The 17285-nt window shown below is 38.2% G+C and overlaps 1 protein-coding gene across 2 annotated transcripts in view; it reads left to right on the forward strand.

Annotated features, from left to right (window-relative positions):
- Positions 1–17285, forward strand: part of WDFY3 (WD repeat and FYVE domain containing 3) — a 152879-nt gene that overhangs the window by 74248 nt on the left and 61346 nt on the right. The window contains exons 10-15 of one of the 2 annotated variants that reach the window (XM_059471358.1): positions 1598–2065; positions 3420–3518; positions 5684–5877; positions 8019–8476; positions 10400–10483; positions 15762–15939. In XM_059471358.1, the coding sequence (XP_059327341.1) occupies positions 1598–2065; positions 3420–3518; positions 5684–5877; positions 8019–8476; positions 10400–10483; positions 15762–15939 (1481 nt within the window). The remainder of the gene's footprint in view (positions 1–1597; positions 2066–3419; positions 3519–5683; positions 5878–8018; positions 8477–10399; positions 10484–15761; positions 15940–17285) is intronic. The other variant, XM_059471359.1, reaches the window with a different exon arrangement.

Here is a 17285-nt window from a genome sequence, read left to right on the forward strand (position 1 = left end):
TCTGATACAATATTATGAGAAAACCATGGTCTGTTGCAATCTGCAAAAGAGTTCTTGAACTTTGTGGTGTTTGTCAGGACATCTCTGTTCCTTTTACTTGCTTTTCATAATGTTGGAAAATTGTCTTTTTATGGAGACTGTGTTTTCTCAATTTACTAATTTCTCAGTTATTTCCATTTAAATCATTTTAGTTCCTGAACTCTGAAAAGCTGGTTAGAATTTGGTTTTTTCAGGGGTCCTCCTAATAATCAAAAATAATTTATTAATCTACTTGATTGCCTGGAACAATTGTTGATACTAAGTTAGAATATTAATAGTTGTATCTGAAACTATTATGTTCCTGTCACATTTAAGAAGCTCTAAATCCCCTCATTTGAACATTTTCATAATAAAGAAAGCATGCAAATAAGGCCCTTTAGGAACAACTGTGTTGTAATGTAACTAATATTCTTCCAGATGTGAAATTGTTCCAATGTTCTTTTACTAGGGAGTTTTCTCTTGCCTTCTGGAGAAATACTGAAATGGAAGGTGGGGAGGCTAGGCATGAAGATAATTGAATTGAATTTACTGTTCAGTTGGACAACTTAGTTTACAAAAATGAAGAGAGTAGTGTGCCATAGAGAATACATAATAAATAAGAATTTTTTGTTTATGAAAGGGTTTTTAAATCAGGTTAAAAGTTTGCATATACCTTTATTGGAAAAAAAATTATTGTTAAAACATCCTAAATGCTTTGTTTAGATTGTCTTTAAAGTTCTCACTCTTGATTGTGTATTTTGTTGGTTATGTTTTACCATTAGTTGTTTTCTGTATTGTGGGATCTGTCCACTGTGTCTTGTACTATTCCTACAGAAGTTTAAAAAGTTGAATTTAAGGCATCTTTTGAGTAGAATAAGAATAATATTTGCCCATTGAAAATTTTGGGGCACACTCATAAATGATGCATTCTTTAGCTAAGTGAATGAGACATCAGTGAACTTGAAGGTACTTACAATAGAAATGTGACTGAGCTTTAAAGCTGTGAGATATTTGTGTGCTAATATTATAGCTACTTTATGCTTTACAACTCTTTCTCTGTGTTTTAATTCCTTAATTGTTAATAGTACTGGACCCTGCCATAGCTTTTTTATTCCCAGCTGCAAGGGCTGTGTTCTGCATTACAGAACATAGAATGTATCACTGTTCCTATAATGAGTTCTCCTATGGTGTGGGTACATCCTGAGCAGGCTTTGTTTTGTCTCTAGGACTGTATCCCATGTACATTTTAACACTAAATCAGTGTACTTATCTGTTTTAAAGAAATTATCTCTGATCAGCACCTTTAGCTGCTTACATAAACTCTTACTACCAAATATATATTAAGATACCATCTTAAAGAATAGTAGGTTGTGGAATTCACAGTGTAAGTGCATGTGCAGAGGCTTTTTTGAAATTAATTTTAATGATGTTTTTATTAAAAGTGACCATCATACGCTGTTATTTTATTCCTACTTATTAAAATGCATGGATCATTATTAATAAGTGCATTCATTGTTTACGATGATTAAGAATTTTTCTCTTTCCTTTTTCCTCCCATCCCACTTTATTTCCTGATTAGGTCATAGTGTGAGGAATATTCAAGCATTTTCTGTCCTCCAGAATGCATTTTTGAGAGCAAAAACCAACTATCTAGCACAAATCATCCTTGATGCCATCACGAATATTTATATGGCGGACAGTGCCAACTACTTCATTTTGGAATCGCAGCACACATTGTCTCAGTTTGCAGAGAAAATTCCGAAACTTCCAGAAGTGCAGACCAAATACTTTGAGATGCTGGAATTGGTTGTCTTCAGCTTGAATTACATACCCTGTAAAGAACTGATCAGTGTGAGCATCCTTTTAAAATCCAGCGCTTCTTTTCAGTGTAGCATCATTGCCATGAAGACACTCTTGAAGTTCACTCGTCATGATTACATCTTTAAGGATGTCTTCAGGGAAGTGGGGCTTCTGGAGGTGATGGTAAATCTTCTTCATAAATATGCAGCCCTTTTGAAAGATCCCACTCAGGCACTGAATGATCAAGGTAGTGTGTCCATTTCCATTTTTCTAATTCTTGTCTTTTTTGGCTGGAAATAGTGAAGTCTTGCATTTAGGAGAAATGAGAGAGTCTGAACATGTACCTCAAGGCCTGAATTCTGCTGAGGATTGCTGTGCCATCTTAAAAGCTCATTGGAATTGCTTCTCTCAGTTTCTTGAGAGAAGCTCGAGGCTAACTTTAATGAATGATGCTGTATGAATGCGAAGTAGTACGAGCTCATATTTTCCTTTGTAAATGATTTCTTGATGTACTGGTTCAATATTTGTTACTTAATGTGAAAAAAGTATAGGGACAATGCACACCATCAATGTTCTTCCTAACAAAAGGTACTTTGTAACTTCGTGTTTAGCCCCAGATTTGAAAAAATTCTATAGAGTACATATCTGAGCTCTTAATAGGAGATTTTTTTATAAGCTGGGTCTACATTTTTCTAAGCATTAAAAAAATAAATGAAGGTGAGTTGTCTCCAGACTGGAGCATCCCAGATAAGCTCTAGCTACTAGGCCTCCAAGGCAGGCTCTGCCACGTGCCATAGGAGCCTACGTGCACAGACAGACAATTTTTTTTGCATTCTTCATTCAAACTGCAGTCAAGCTTGTGTGCATCAATGACACAATTTTTAACCATAACTGCTGGATGTTTCACCTGGATTTAATTGTATGAGGCTTCATTAGTGAGTGATAACTGTAGGTTAGTTGGAAAGCTTTGTTCCCTTCAACTCCATTGGAAAACACGTCAGTTCTTATGTTCCTGTAAATAAATGGATGTCATCTAATCAGGGTGCTACCTGGGTGCACATGTCCTTGTGTTGGGTTTTATTTTTTGTTAGAGTAAGTTAAAATAACCAAACCCCCACTGTTTTTCCTGGAGTGTTTCTCTGTGTGTACTATGCCAATTGCAGTGTTGGTCTGCCACACCTGTTAAGCAATCAGCACGTTTGCTGTAATTATGTGAGTGTAGTTTTGTGGGCTTTGTGCGGAATTTCTCTTTTCAGGTACTGAAAACTGAACAAGAGCAGATGCAGTTAATCTTCAACTGGTGTCATTTGTGGCTCAAAGAAACAATAGCTGCAATGCCAGGCACTCACAGTGGAGCTCACAGTGCTTTAAAACCTCAGTTTATATTACTGTCTTTATAAAATTAACTTTTTGTATGATTCATAGTTAAGCTTTCCCAGGAATGCATGTGTAGACTAAATCACAGCTTGCTTTGGAAAATGGTGGGGTTGCATGCTCTCTGGGGAAGCAAATAAAGTAAAAGTGTTGGTGGACAGTATTGAGAAACATCTTTGAAAAGAGTGATATTTTCTATGACTTTAGCTTCTGAAATTTTTTTGTAGTGGATTCAAGAAATAGTTCATTTGAGGACCAAAAGCAGCTGGCTTTATTGGTTATGGAGACCCTGACAGTACTACTACAAGGATCAAACACAAATGCAGGTGAGTGAAGAGATTGTTGTCAAGATATGTATGAAGAAAATAATGTCTTGACTTTCTATCTTCAGGCCAGTATTCAACTACACTGAAATACACGTTCTCTCTGGCCAAGTTTTCCTAGCAAAGAGAATAGACAGCATAGCCTAGAGTGCATAACATAAGGAGAACAAGATAGTGTTTAACTTAAATTTCTTTCGTATTGTTTACTTGAAGGCAAACACCAGACCCCATCACTCTTCAACAGGTCTATAATAATTCATGGTAGTGCTTGTAAGACTGTTTGGATATTCAAAACTTTAAGCACATAATTAGAAATAGTAGTTCAGTGTTCACAGTGTCATGTCTACATAATGTAATGCCTGTACCTTTAGTTAAAGTTGTTTTTTCATTTATATTAAAGAGTTATTCCCAGTCAGTATGTACACACAGGGCTCTGTTACAGTTGTCCTTTTGTAAATGTAAGGCAGTTTTGTATTATAGTTCATTAACCAAGACTTAGTGATTTTGAGACTGTGGTAGCATCCACCTGCCTTGCAACAAACCCTTGACTGCTGTTAGATGGCATTCCTGACGTCACCTAGGAAGCATCAACCAGGCATCAGGACCTCCTTGCTGCTTCTCAGGACTGATTTCATATCTGAATATCCACTGGAGAAACAACAGCAGGAGTGTAAAAGACATCGGCAATTTGGGATGATGCCACAGATGATCTTTCTGAGGAATCTTGGAGAGTTCAAGGGCCTCATTTCATCAGTAGGTCTCCCAGTTCTGGAGCAGGACAGAGCATACAGGAGGAGCTGAGAAACTATTTCTCAGAAAGTTTGGCCACTGATGTGAGTGCAGTGGTGCTGTATCCAGAGGCCAGCAGAGGTTATAGGTCATCACAGAAACATAAGTAGGCACAGCCTTGCAGTGATTCATACCACACTCAGTGCTTGGTGTCTGATCTTAAACCAGTCTCTGATAAGCTTTCCAGAGTATTGCAGAACTGCCAACTACATTTCAACAGGAAATTTGGATGTCAGACCCACACAGGTTTGCTGGATAGTTGAGAACCTACACAAAGAGTGGGACAAACATAAAATGTTATCCCAGTCTCTATGAAAACCAAAAAGGAGATGGACTTTACTTGTGAAGGAGTGCAACAAGCTCATCTGTCTCAAGGTCTGAGGTCTCTCCTTTTGCACTGAATCCATCTCTGATCCAAAGGACATCAGAGAAAGCAGGAGGCAGGAAATGGATAGTGGTATTCATGTCTGTGTGTATATATATATGTGTATATATATATATATATATATGTTAGAGGGAAACAACTTATCAACTTGTTAATCCTGAACTTGGTCATTTAAACTGCTCTTTGAGTTTATCATCACATGGAAAATTATCCCTTTTGATGCAGTAATACAGCATTGATCCATTTCCCCAGTCAGTTTTCATCTTCAGTAATTAACATAAGAGCAATGTTCTAGGTGCTGACACTGTACTAAACACACATTATATATGCCATATATATACACTTTGGGGTTTGTAATGCTTTCAGAATAAATTTTCATATAACTTTTGGTTATCGCAGTAACCAGCAAACTTGAAAAACTTAGTTTGACTTATGCTTAATCTCTACAGGGATAGGTCTTGCCATAAAAAATCTGCAGAATCTTACAAATGATGTGGATAGACTGAACCACTTCTCAACCAGTGCTCATGTCCAGAAACATCCCAGTTATATTTTCAGTTAATATTGCATTTAGGTTATTACTAAATGTAAGATAATACTACCCTAAACCAGAACAGTATATGGTCTTCACAAAACATGGAGGGTTTGGTACATTTTTATTTCATCCTGAGACCCTTTGACCTCTAGCCTGTAAAGAGTAACTGCTGTTGGAGAAACAGAATTATTGAGGAAATTCTTAGAGCTGACCTCCATCCTTGTACACAATGCCTTTAGTGAAAAATTTTGTCAGAAGACATTGAAGTTCTATTTTTGTTTGTGTTAGAGGAGGAAAAATAGTAGTAAATCATTACACATCCATAGAGCTAAAACTCTGCCCTTCATTCTGTAGAACTGAAAATTAACACCTTTGGTGTTGTTTTGTTGTCATTATTTTCCACTGGTTATATTTTGCTTGCTGTTGAAGTGCTTACTCTGCCACCTTGTTTCTGAGCAGGCATTTTCAGGGAGTTTGGTGGCGCCAGGTGCGTGCACAACATTGTGAAGTACCCGCAGTGCCGCCAGCACGCGCTGATGATCATCCAGCAGCTGGTGTTGTCCCCCAGTGGAGAGGATGACATGGGCACCCTGCTGGGGCTGATGCACTCGGCCCCACCTACGGAGCTGCAGCTTAAAACTGACATCCTGAGGGTAGGTGAAGGGTTCTTCTGCACTCCTGCCCCTACAGTGTGGTTCCAAGAGAGAAAACACTGAGAAGGGCATTGGATTGAGCTGGATTGGATGGGTGGTGTTTGCTTAGTACGTGGATTGTCTCTGAAGTTGAAACACATATATTTGATCCATGGTTTTATTTTTCCTTTCTGCCATCTATATCAATGGTAAGCTTCAGAACTGGAGATGTAGGCTAGTGAATATGTTTTTAGCATCATCATATTTGTGGATAGAAAATGAGGTTCTACAGTTATGACAATTTTCCCTGCTGGGGTCTTACTGAGTTAAAAATAATGGGAATACATACAGGAAAAAAAAAGCAAGCAAGTAACATACATTTATTTTTCAGCTCTGGCTTGCATTTTCTGTGGCATCTTATTTTACCAATTTGTATCTATGAATGCTGAAATAATTAATATAAATGCAAATTGTAGTGATCATAGTAGAAGATAAAGCTGAAGAACTTGCTTAAGCAAAATAATGGAATAGTAAGAAAGTACGGCTTGGAGTGGAGGAAGAAGCAAGAAAACTCTTGTCTGTTTCCTGTTGTATTAAGTGTTTCATTTGCTAATCTAGACCCACAATTTCTCCTCAGAGTAGCTAATGTTATTTTTTAAATTGACAAAATACTGATTTATTTTAGGGTAGAAAAGCTGAGGCAAATAGTAGAAAGCAAATTAGTCTTAAAGAAGACAACTCAGACATCAAGGTTAATTTCTGTTCAAAGGAGCTGTAGTATTTCTCTGGCAGATGAACATCTTCATATTATTCCAAAAGACCCAAAGGAAAGCTAGTAATAAAACTATTCATTTACTGTGTAATGTCTGGGAAGGTTTTCAGCAATTTTTGAGCATGTGTTATTCACCATATTTATGGGGAAAGAAAAGATATTGGAGTTCCCCAGAGGATTTAACAGAAAATCAGGATTTCTGTCTTTCTCTTGACCTGTTGTACTTGTCCTCCCTTGATGCTGTTCTCAGAAGTTTTGGTTATGGAACTGACAGCCCAGAACAGTGTGGTGATGTGTCTCTTACTGTTTGTTCAAGTTTGTCAAGAAAGGAGATAGTGCCTTCAGAGGAACGACAGTCTTGCTATTTCACTACCCATCTTCTGAGTGCTTAAAAAAACAGCTTGATTCTGAAGAAGTAAACTTTCAGTCATGGAAGATTCTCTCTGGCCTATATTTCTGTATCAGTAACATTTTTCTGTTGTTTATGATGCTTTCTGTAGGGAGACTTTTTCTTCTTTATTCACACGTGGGTCAAACTTCCCATGACAGGTATCCTTTGCATATGTTTTTGGCTGTACGGAGGGGCTTCTCCACCCCCTGATTTCACAGATAATGAGTATTATTCTCTAGTACCTAAGTTCATGTATTTTCTGCTGTTTATACCATGGCTTTGCATTTATTAGTTCAGCAAATAAGGTTTTATCCCCTTTCGTTTCTCTTTACGGCTTACTTTTGAGAAGAAACTCTTAAAATATAGTCTCAGTCCCAATTCAGAGATTTATAGAGGAAAGCTAAAAATAAGTGGGTGTATTTGGCTGATTTTTTACTGCCTGGATTTGCTAACTGAGTTGTTATATTTGAGTTCCATTGTGGATTCATAGCTGCCAGGTGCTTCCACATTGTTGATTTCTAGGAGACTGTTAGGATGCTCCAAGGTTTGGAATTCTCATTGCTGAAAGAAGTCATTTGCCTTCTCTTGTTTGAAATTGTTTGTGAAGTGGGATGGCAGAGAAGATTCCTTTCTAACAGAGATACTCTTCACCTAGTCACTAAGACAATTACTTGGCAATTTTAGGTTCCATTCTGGGCTTGGTCAGGTCTTTTCTGTTGGAAGGTAATTTCTTATTTCTAAATAAGGATCAATGTTCTACTTTGCTCCCTATATTTTTATTTATTTTGTAAACTTTTGAGTTTCAGAATTTTTGTAGTAAAAGTTGACCTTCAGAGATTTCAGGCATTACCAAGTTCTGACAAGTGACACGAGGATTTTACTACCACAATGATGTTTTGTGAACAAAAATGTTCCTACCTTTTCCCAGGCTGTTTGTAATGCTGCTGCTGCTTGTTGTTGCTGTTGTTTCCCTGTTTTGATTGATTGTTTTGTCCACAGGCTCTACTCTTGGTGCTGAGGGAGAGTCACCGCACAAGAACTGTTTTTAGGAAAGTCGGTGGATTTGTGTACGTCACATCTTTACTTGTTGCCATGGAAAGATCTTTGTGCTCACCACCTAAGAATGGCTGGGAAAAAGTAAACCAGAACCAAGTGTTTGAACTGCTTCACACTGTGTTCTGCACATTGACTGCAGCTATGCGCTACGAGCCAGCCAACTCTCACTTCTTCAAGACAGAGATCCAGTATGAAAAACTGGCAGATGCTGTTCGATTACTTGGCTGCTTCTCAGACTTGAGGAAAATAAGTCCCTTGAATGTCTTCCCTTCAAATACACAACTCTTTCAAAGGCTTTTGGACGATGACCTAATATCCCTGGATTCTGTGTCACCTACTCTTAGACACTGCAGCAAACTTTTTATTTACCTCTACAAGGTAGCAACAGATTCTTTTGACAGGTATGACCTTTGCTTTTTTTCTCTTCCTTTTCTTTCATCTTCTCTGCCTTTCCCACATCCGTGTTCCCCAGAATAGTTCTCTTCAGATACCTTCATTGCTTTTGTATTTCCATTTTAATCTACTTCTTCCTTCACTCTACTGAGAGGAGGATAAGGTGTCAACATCTGACCACATAATGACTTAGCTTGCTGGTGTTCTCCAGGATGTACAGCATTCTCTCTGATGTTGGATGTTTTTATCGTGGCAGAAGTTAATATAGAGATATCAGTTCATGGTTATATTTGATGTGTTGAAGCAACCTGTTGGTTGATAGGCTGACAGATTGCATTATCATAATTAGAAAAACTATATTTTTATGCTTTTACTGAGTGAAATGAAAATTTGGCTGTTGAATGTCATACCATAACTTCATGTCTCATTTGATATGGAACTTTAAATGATTAAAGAATACCATGATTAATTTAAAAACATAGGATCATTTAGGTTGGAAAATACTCTTAAGATCAGGTCTAAGTGTAAATTTGGCACTACTAATCAACCACTAAACATGTCCTTCCGTGCCACATTTACATATATTTTAAGGACCCCTAGGGATGATGACTCAACTCCATCCAAGGGCAGCCTGTTCCAATGCTTCATAACCCTTTTGGTGAATTTTTTCTTTCCGAATATCAAATCTAAGCTTCCCCTAGTTCAACTTGAGGCCATTTCCTCTTGCCTTTTGGCTAGTTACCTGGGAGAAGAAGTGGACACTCTATTGCTATGACCATCTCTCAAGTAGTGTTAGAGATGATAGGGCCTCCCCTGTGCCTCTTTTATTCTTGCTAGCACATAAAATAAACATCTTTTTTTACATGGATTTGCTTGTTCTTTAAAGTTCTAGGTAGTCTGTAAATTACTGTTTTTGTTAAATTTAACTGGGAAACACTCCCAGAGTGAAACAACTTGAATTTAAATTGTAATGAGACTCAAAATGAACAAAAGTGTGTTTTAAAGGTTTAAAATGACAACAAAACTTTGTGAAATATGTATTGAAGATTGGCTTGTCTTAAAGTAGTTTTTGCCACAATTTAAGGTTCAAAACATGAAACACAGACCTAACCTTCGTATCTGGGACCTTTAAGCTATTTATACCCCAGCCTTTGAATGTATGTGACCCTGTTATAATAAGATGGGCCATCTTGCCCCCAAGCAAGAGATCTTTGTGCTTTTCTTTTCTTTAATGAAAATTTTAACTAACAAATCAACAAAAAAATGACCCTAATACGCACACACATACTCTGACACATTCACCAAAAAGCCAACTTCAGAAATCAGTTTAATTGATCTCATTTTGAAGTGTTATGAAAGCATTCAGATAGCAGGAGGACAGTTTGTATTAAGAGTGTGTTACTCATACTGTAGAAGTTGACACTGGCCAACAGTAGATAATGAGGAAACAATGGAGTAAGTAAATCACATGGTGATGTTGCATAAGATACCTCACTAAGTTCCCTTTTTTTTTTGGCTGTTATTTTCAGTGATTTTTTTCTTCTTTAAATTTTCTGTTCATCATTCATTATTGAATTTACATTGACTTTATTTCTTATTCCTGTTGGTTATATCTAATTTACTGAAGCTTTACTTTCTCCTCTGAATTTCTGCTGTTGAACATTAAAAGATGTTCTGCTTTGCTGGTATCAGTAACTCTCAGCAGAGCACTGAACAAGCAGTGCAGAGTCACAACACTAGACCTGTGCTCACTTTGCATGTCTGTGTGTTCACCTGAGGCTGTTGTTCAATTTGTCCTTTGTCATCCATGTTGTTTCTGAAGGGTGGATCCAAGTAACAATTTTATTGGTGCTTTTGTAAAACTAACAAGCTTATGGCCTCTGGTTTCTTCTCTAACCTCTCTGTCCTACCCCTGTCTGTTTTGTCTGTAGTCGTGCAGAACAGATCCCTCCTTGCCTGACAAATGAGACTTCTCTCCCCTCTCCTTGGGGTACGCCAGCTTTGTCCAGGAAAAGGTACCGACCCTTCAAAGAGAAGCTGATCTCCTTTCCAGTTTTTCTCTCTTGCTGTTGTGTTTCTTTGTTTTGGGGGAGGGATGTTTCTCTTCAATTGCTATTCTGAGGAGTGCATTTCCACTTGTGTGTTTACTGGATAAAATATGTAAAGGCATGTTTCATAGTGAATCCTAGGCAGTGATGAGATTAGAGATGTCTCCAGATTCCCATAGCACTTAAAGTTAGGCTTGTGTTTCAAAACCAAATAAAGCCTAGCATAAGAAATTATCTAAGGGAGGTATATATCACACTCTCAGGAACAGTTCAAAGGGCTTCAGACTGTGCTAGTACATCAATGAATACAGCAGGATTTCTTTTTTCCTGACTAATTTTTCAAGAAAGCTTACTTTTGGTGGAAGGTGGATGCTTGTAAAGGTGCTCATTTGTTAGTAATTGCAGAGAATAAAAAGTAAAGAATGAACCTGTCAGTACTTGACTACCAAATCATGTGGAGACGTGCTGAATTAAACTGTTTGGAAAGAAAGCACAAATGGCCCAATTCAGGAATCCAAGCACCTGCTTTCACTCCCAAGCTACAGTCTTTTCTCATGCATCTTAATGTATTTGGTAGACTTTAATATTTTTTTAAAATAAAGGTTATTGTATGAACTGTGTTATTTACAGGTTTGTGCAAATGCGAAAAAAAAAATTTCCTGGAGTCCCCAGGGAAGGGAGCAGCCCTTTGCTATCTACAGATGGAAGTTAGACAGAGGTTTGCTTTTGAGAGCTAAAAAGGCATTTGAAAGACACAGGCTTATCTGACATGCAGGTGCCATGTGTAGAAAATACGATCATTTTTGAGTGATATGCTGCTTAAGATAGGACATCAAGCTTCATGGTTGGAATGTAAAATATTTTGCAAAGGAAAACAACCAAAGATGCTTTTGGAAACTGATTTGAAAGGAATGTGTATACTAAAGCAGGTTAATAAAGAGAACCTTTTTTCTTTACTGAGTGATGTTACCCAAGTCATACCTGGGTATTCTACAGGGGTGGCTTGGACAAAGGCGCCTGCCCAGTAACCCAGAACCTCTTGATTGTAATTTCCTTTCTTTTCTAACACTGAGGCATTTAAGAACAAACATTATAGTTTAGAGAGAAAAACCTTAGCTGCCAAAGTATTTTCCTGTCATTTACTTTGAAGAAACATGTGAGAAAACAGTGTGTCTTGTGGAGGCTCTTTACAGCTTCAGCCCTGCATTAAGCTCTAGTGTTGCAGATTGCCCATCCCTTTGCTACGTTCTGCTGTCCTCCCAGGTGTAGGTGGCAGGGCTGCTCAGGTTCACTGAATTACTCAAACACACAGCTATGCAAAGGCCTGCAGCAGAACCCAAGCCGTGCCTGCCAAACAGGAGCTGATTCCAGGGTGTGATGAACAAGACTGCCAGATGGGTGGCTGACGCAGCCTGGAAATTAAAATATAAATATAGCTATATATGAATAGATACATTAGGCTTCCCTTGGGTTTTTTTTGTGGTACTGAAAATGCAAGCAGTTGCTTGAAAGCCCAAGGTAAAGATTGGGTAGTTTAAAAAGTCATTCCCTGTGGGGTGCTTTCAGCAATTCAGGTAAGCTCCAGTACAGTAATGTAGGTACTTGCTGGGGTTAAGTGCTTTTGAAATGGATTTTCACAAACAAAAAAAGCCTTTGGATTGTTACAAATTGTGTAAGACTCAAAGTAAAAGTGGACAGAAAGAACGATCATGCTTGCTTGGGTGACTTTCAGATCCTTTCTGAAAAGCATGTTTTAAATTAAAAAAAAAACCCTAGGCATTCCAAAAAGTCTGTTTGAACAGCTGTCTGCTTTCTCACAGCATCATGTTTGTCATTCCTAGTGAATTCGGTGCCAGTGGCTGTGATCTTTCTGCTTTCAAAAATAAGCAGCTTGGGGTTTGTAGTCCAATATTATTTTTTTATTTTTTTCTCCTCCTAAATGTCAGATACAGTCAAATTCGGTCAAAGTTGACTCTTCCCACAGAAGTGTTTGCTCTTCTCTTATTGTTTTCTGTCTCCTTTGCTTTGCATCCCTGGGATCTCCCTTGTTGTGGCCTGGTTTTCTGCCTTTTGACTTCTAAGATAGATGCCTAAGGGAGAGCCCTCTGTTGTTTGGCTAAAAGAGCAAGCAGACACTGTGCACACAAATAATTCTTATAAACAAAAATAGCACAGTTCTGGTTTCTCATACAGTCTAGAATAGTTTTAGATGCACTGATATGCTAATATTCTCTCTCAGATATGTCTCAAAGCTGTATTTCCCTGTGGAATGCTGCCCTCCAAGTGTTCTCCTTTATGGAAGCAGAGTAGGTGGGACTCCCGCAGCATGGGTTGGGATGGCAGTGCATGGCTGTCCTCCCTGTTACCTGAAATGCATTGTTCTTCCACACCTGTGCAGTTTGAATCAAGAAATACAGCTTTTTCCACTCTTTGAATGCTGGAAATTTTAGCAGAAATAAGCATTCTCTCTTTCTTTTTTTTTTCTGTTTTTTTTTCTTGGGGATATTTTGGTCCTGACAGGGTAAAGTAGAGAATAGAATGTAGCTTAGACTTTTTAGCCATTATTTTTAAAAAGTTTATGTAGTGATCACTCTTGGGGAACGATATGCAGAGGGTTTATCTACAGTAAACTTCTTTCCAGATCAAAATGCTGTTGTAATTTTCATCATTAATTACAGTTAATTATATAACTAAAGTTATATTAATTAATTAATTTCTCTGAAATTATATATTTTATTACATTAGATGAGACATACAGATGCATGTCATCTTGTGTACACTGCCTTTTTCCTTTATCTGCTTCTTCTTCTTCCTCAAAGGAGGCATATAATACTATGGATGTATGGCTAAATTAATTTATTGCAAGTTCTACCCTGACCCATAGATCTATAACATTTAATTAATATTTTGGAAGGATTTTGTAAGATCTCTTTTCTTTTTCCTGTGTAGAGATATCTTTACAAATTGGTTTTTTTTCCCTCCTGAATTGATACAAATTCTCCTTGTATATGTATATGGAAAAACTAAAAATAGAAGGTATTTTAAAATTACGTGAAAAACTTTTAATAATATATGCTTTAAAAAAAATTTTTCCTTAGTCTGCTAACAGGAAGCCTAATCTGGACTGTATTGCCTGTTCAGTTGTGTGGAATGTTGCAGTCCAGGTGGTTTGAGACCAAGATCATATTTATGCTTGTGGCTGACAGTGAGCAATGCTTTTGTCATGTTCTCTGTGTCCTACCATGTCTTAACCTCATAATTTACCTAACAAGGTGAACGTGATAGTGCAGATCAGTGTGCTTAAAAGTAAAATTTGTACTTAAAAGTGGACAGAATGTCTTAAGGAGTGGACTTTTGCTAGACTTAGAATGAGAATTCTTAAATCTAAATGGTTATTTAGTTTTTTTAACTGCATCCTGTAAAATTTGCTTTAAGATGCTCAAGGTGACATTGGAAAGAGTGCGCTTTTCTCCTTCAGATGAAGAGCAGTGCTTTTAGGATGCATGAGAAACAATTGCTTGTATTCCAGTTTCTGCAGTAAGTTGGGGCAGAGGCTTGAGATTACATCTCTTTGTGATAGTATTACCAGTTGTTACACTGTTCTTAATTCCATTCATTTTAAAAGCAACAACAAAGCCTTTCTTACCTGCTAGATGTTTCCATAAGTGGTGGGGCTGACAGAGAAGTTTAGAAAATTAATGGCTTAAGGGTTGATAAAAAACACTAGAAAAATTCATTTAGGGAGATCTTTTTCTTAGCAATTGGTTTCAGTAGAATTGCCATATTACTTTCTGTTTCCTGTAAGCATTAGCTAAATGAGTAAAGCATTGGTAATCTAATTTTTCTTAAAAACTCTCTTTTGAACAGTACTCTTGGGTTGTTCAGGTGCCAGGTTTTTGCTGATTTGCCATAAAGCTTTTCAGTAGGAACCTTTTTATTGGAACATTATTTATTGAACCAGTTTTCCAGCCAGCACAGAAGATTGTGCTGTGCTTCCTGTTGTCCCGTTTTAGGCTGAATAATCCAATGTCTCAGCCTTCCCCCATAGATGTGTTTCTTGCTGGGGGATTGGGCTTGATGGCTGTGTTTAGCGCAGAATTGTGTTTGCAGCCTTCCTCCTTTGCCATCTATGTCCTGTTTTTCCCAGGACAAAGGGGTTGCCTTGTTGGAAGTGTCTAGAGGGTGAGGAACAGCCAGTCTCAAAGTCTTAACTTGTGCTAGGGTCAGGGTTTGAGTAAATTTCTGTCACTGAGAACAGAAGAGAGGAAATAGTTCTTTCAACTGATATGATAAGAAGAAACTCTTCTTATTTTGCTGTATTCAGTTGTAAAACAAAGGACAATATGTGATCATAAAAAAAATTTCTTACACAGAGTTTGTTCTATTTCTTCTTACACATGAGCATATGATAAATACTGTGGGCTATGGCGATTTGGGTTGGGGTTGTCCTGGGTTCATGAGTTTTTTTCTTTTGGGGGTTTCTTGTGTGTTCTGGTTTTCTTTTTTTTTGTGGTGAGCCCGAGTCTTTCAATCTCACTTTTGCTTCTAAAGCAGCATCTTGAAAGCATATGTTCAGTAAGCTGCTCATGCTGTTTGTGTGTTGAAACCCTTGCTGAAAGAAGAGTGGCATCAAACTGATACCTCCAGGAGTTTCAATGAAGAACATGTCTGCATTTCTCAGCACCAGTGGTTGCTTCTAAGTCAGTGTGTCAAATCCTCTTTTCCCTGGGTCAGACTAAAGCATCTTCATGTAAAACCAAATGGCTGTAGCAGTCATGGAAGAACTGAGAACATACAGATTGCTGGCATGAGCACAGAGACCACCTTTCTATTCCCCTAGGCTGGGAGTTTTGTGATAATACATTTCATAACCAGTTGTTAATGAAAAGCAAATGGGGACACACATCCAGAGAACAGGAGCAGTGGTAGGTTGCTCACTGCAGTTGTGTGCCACCTCTGCAACTAGAATGAAAAGAGGGAGGCAATAAAAACAATCTCTTAATTCTTGAAACCATGTTTCAAGACACTTCCAAATTCAAGAAAAGTTGAGATACTGAAACCTCTCCAGGCTGTCTTTAGGGAAACATGCCCAAAAGGTTTGAGAAGAGGAACACTTGTCTAACTGAGGGAAGAGAAAGGAAAAGGGAGTAACATCTATAGGCCAATATAATTTTACAGCTGTTTGAAAAATGCAGAGCTTATAGTAGCTGGGTGTTGTAACCATGGGATGTTTTCTGTCCTGCAGGCACACATATCATTCTGTTTCAACACCTCCTGTTTGCCCTCAGAAAAATATAGCTGATGTGAAACTCCAGACAGGACCCACATCCATACAAAGCTCTGATGCAGTCATTATTCACCCTGGTGCTATGCTTGCAATGCTGGATCTTCTGGCCTCTGTTGGATCAGCAACACACCCAGAGGTAAGGGAAAAAAATGTGTGGTCTGAAGCTTTGGGAGTTGCTGGGGGAAGGAATGGCTGTGGGAAATAGGAAAGCTGGTGATGTCCTCTCATTTTGTAGTGAAAAACTAATATATTTCACAGATTGAATTGTATAACTGGTGGCATAGAGATCTGAAAGAAATTGCTTTGTTTCATGGGCTTTCTTCTGTTTATCTCTTTCAAACTCTTGTTAGTAATGTAAGTTTAAAGAAAGGTCTGAAGTGGCCATCAGATAAGTTTCCAAGCACTGTGATTAATTCATGTTTTCCCTGATTTATCAGGTATTAATGTATACTCTGAGGACACAGGACTGAACATCATATCTTGGGCTATGCACACTGAAGGAGCTAGAATATGTTCTAGTTCTAAAGTTGTTCTAGTTAAAGTTTAAAGTTGTAAATATGTTCTAGTTCTAAGTTATACTGACTGCTTTGTACAATTCCCAGCCCAAAGTGTCTTTGTATATGAAGGATTTGTTGGACAGTTTTGGAAGTTGCTTATGGATTTTTTGTTTAAAATGTCTTCCCTGAAAAATACTTTTTATTAAAAAAAAAAGTTCTGAAAGCTTGCATGAATTACTGGATTCTTCTTTCTTGGTCTCTACTGGTCATGAGTGTGGTAACTTTCTGCCTTCATGACATAAATTTGACAATTGTGTTGCATACGTCTTTAGTTTTTTAGAGGTTATGGTGGTGGTGGGGAGCAGAATGAAGCCCATATAATCCAAGGGGAAGCTAGTTAGCAACCTGATACACAAGTTAAACACTCACAAATCTTTGGGGCTGATGGATTCTGCCGAAGGGTGCTGAGGAAGCTGGTGGAAGTGCTCACTGAGCCACTTTCCATTATTTACCAGCAGTCCTGGCTAATCAGGAAGATTACAGCTGGCTGGAGTTTAGTCAATTTGATGCCCATCTACAAGACTGTCCTGGAAGATCAGGGGACCCACAGGCCCCTCAGTCTGACCCCAGTGCTGGGGAAGGCTGTGGAGCAGATCATTACACCTCCCATGCTGCAGTACGTACAGAACAGTTGTGAAATCAGGCCCAGCCAGCATGGCTTTATGAAAGGCAGGTCCTGCTTAACTAGCCTGGTCTCCTGTGACAAGGTGACCCTGTTGGTTGATGAGGGAAAGGCTGTGGATGTTGTTTACCTGGACATTAGTAAAGCTTCTGACACTGTTTGCCACTGCATTCTCCTGGAGAAACTGGCTGGTCGTGGCTTGAGTGTTTGGAGACTCTGCCAGATTAAAACTGGCTGGGTGGCCAGGCCCAAAGTGGTGGTGAATGGAGTTACACCATTCACCACCAATGACAGTGACCAATG

Source organism: Ammospiza nelsoni, chromosome 4, assembly GCF_027579445.1.
Source record: "Ammospiza nelsoni isolate bAmmNel1 chromosome 4, bAmmNel1.pri, whole genome shotgun sequence".
Classification (NCBI taxonomy): Eukaryota; Metazoa; Chordata; class Aves; order Passeriformes; family Passerellidae; genus Ammospiza; species Ammospiza nelsoni.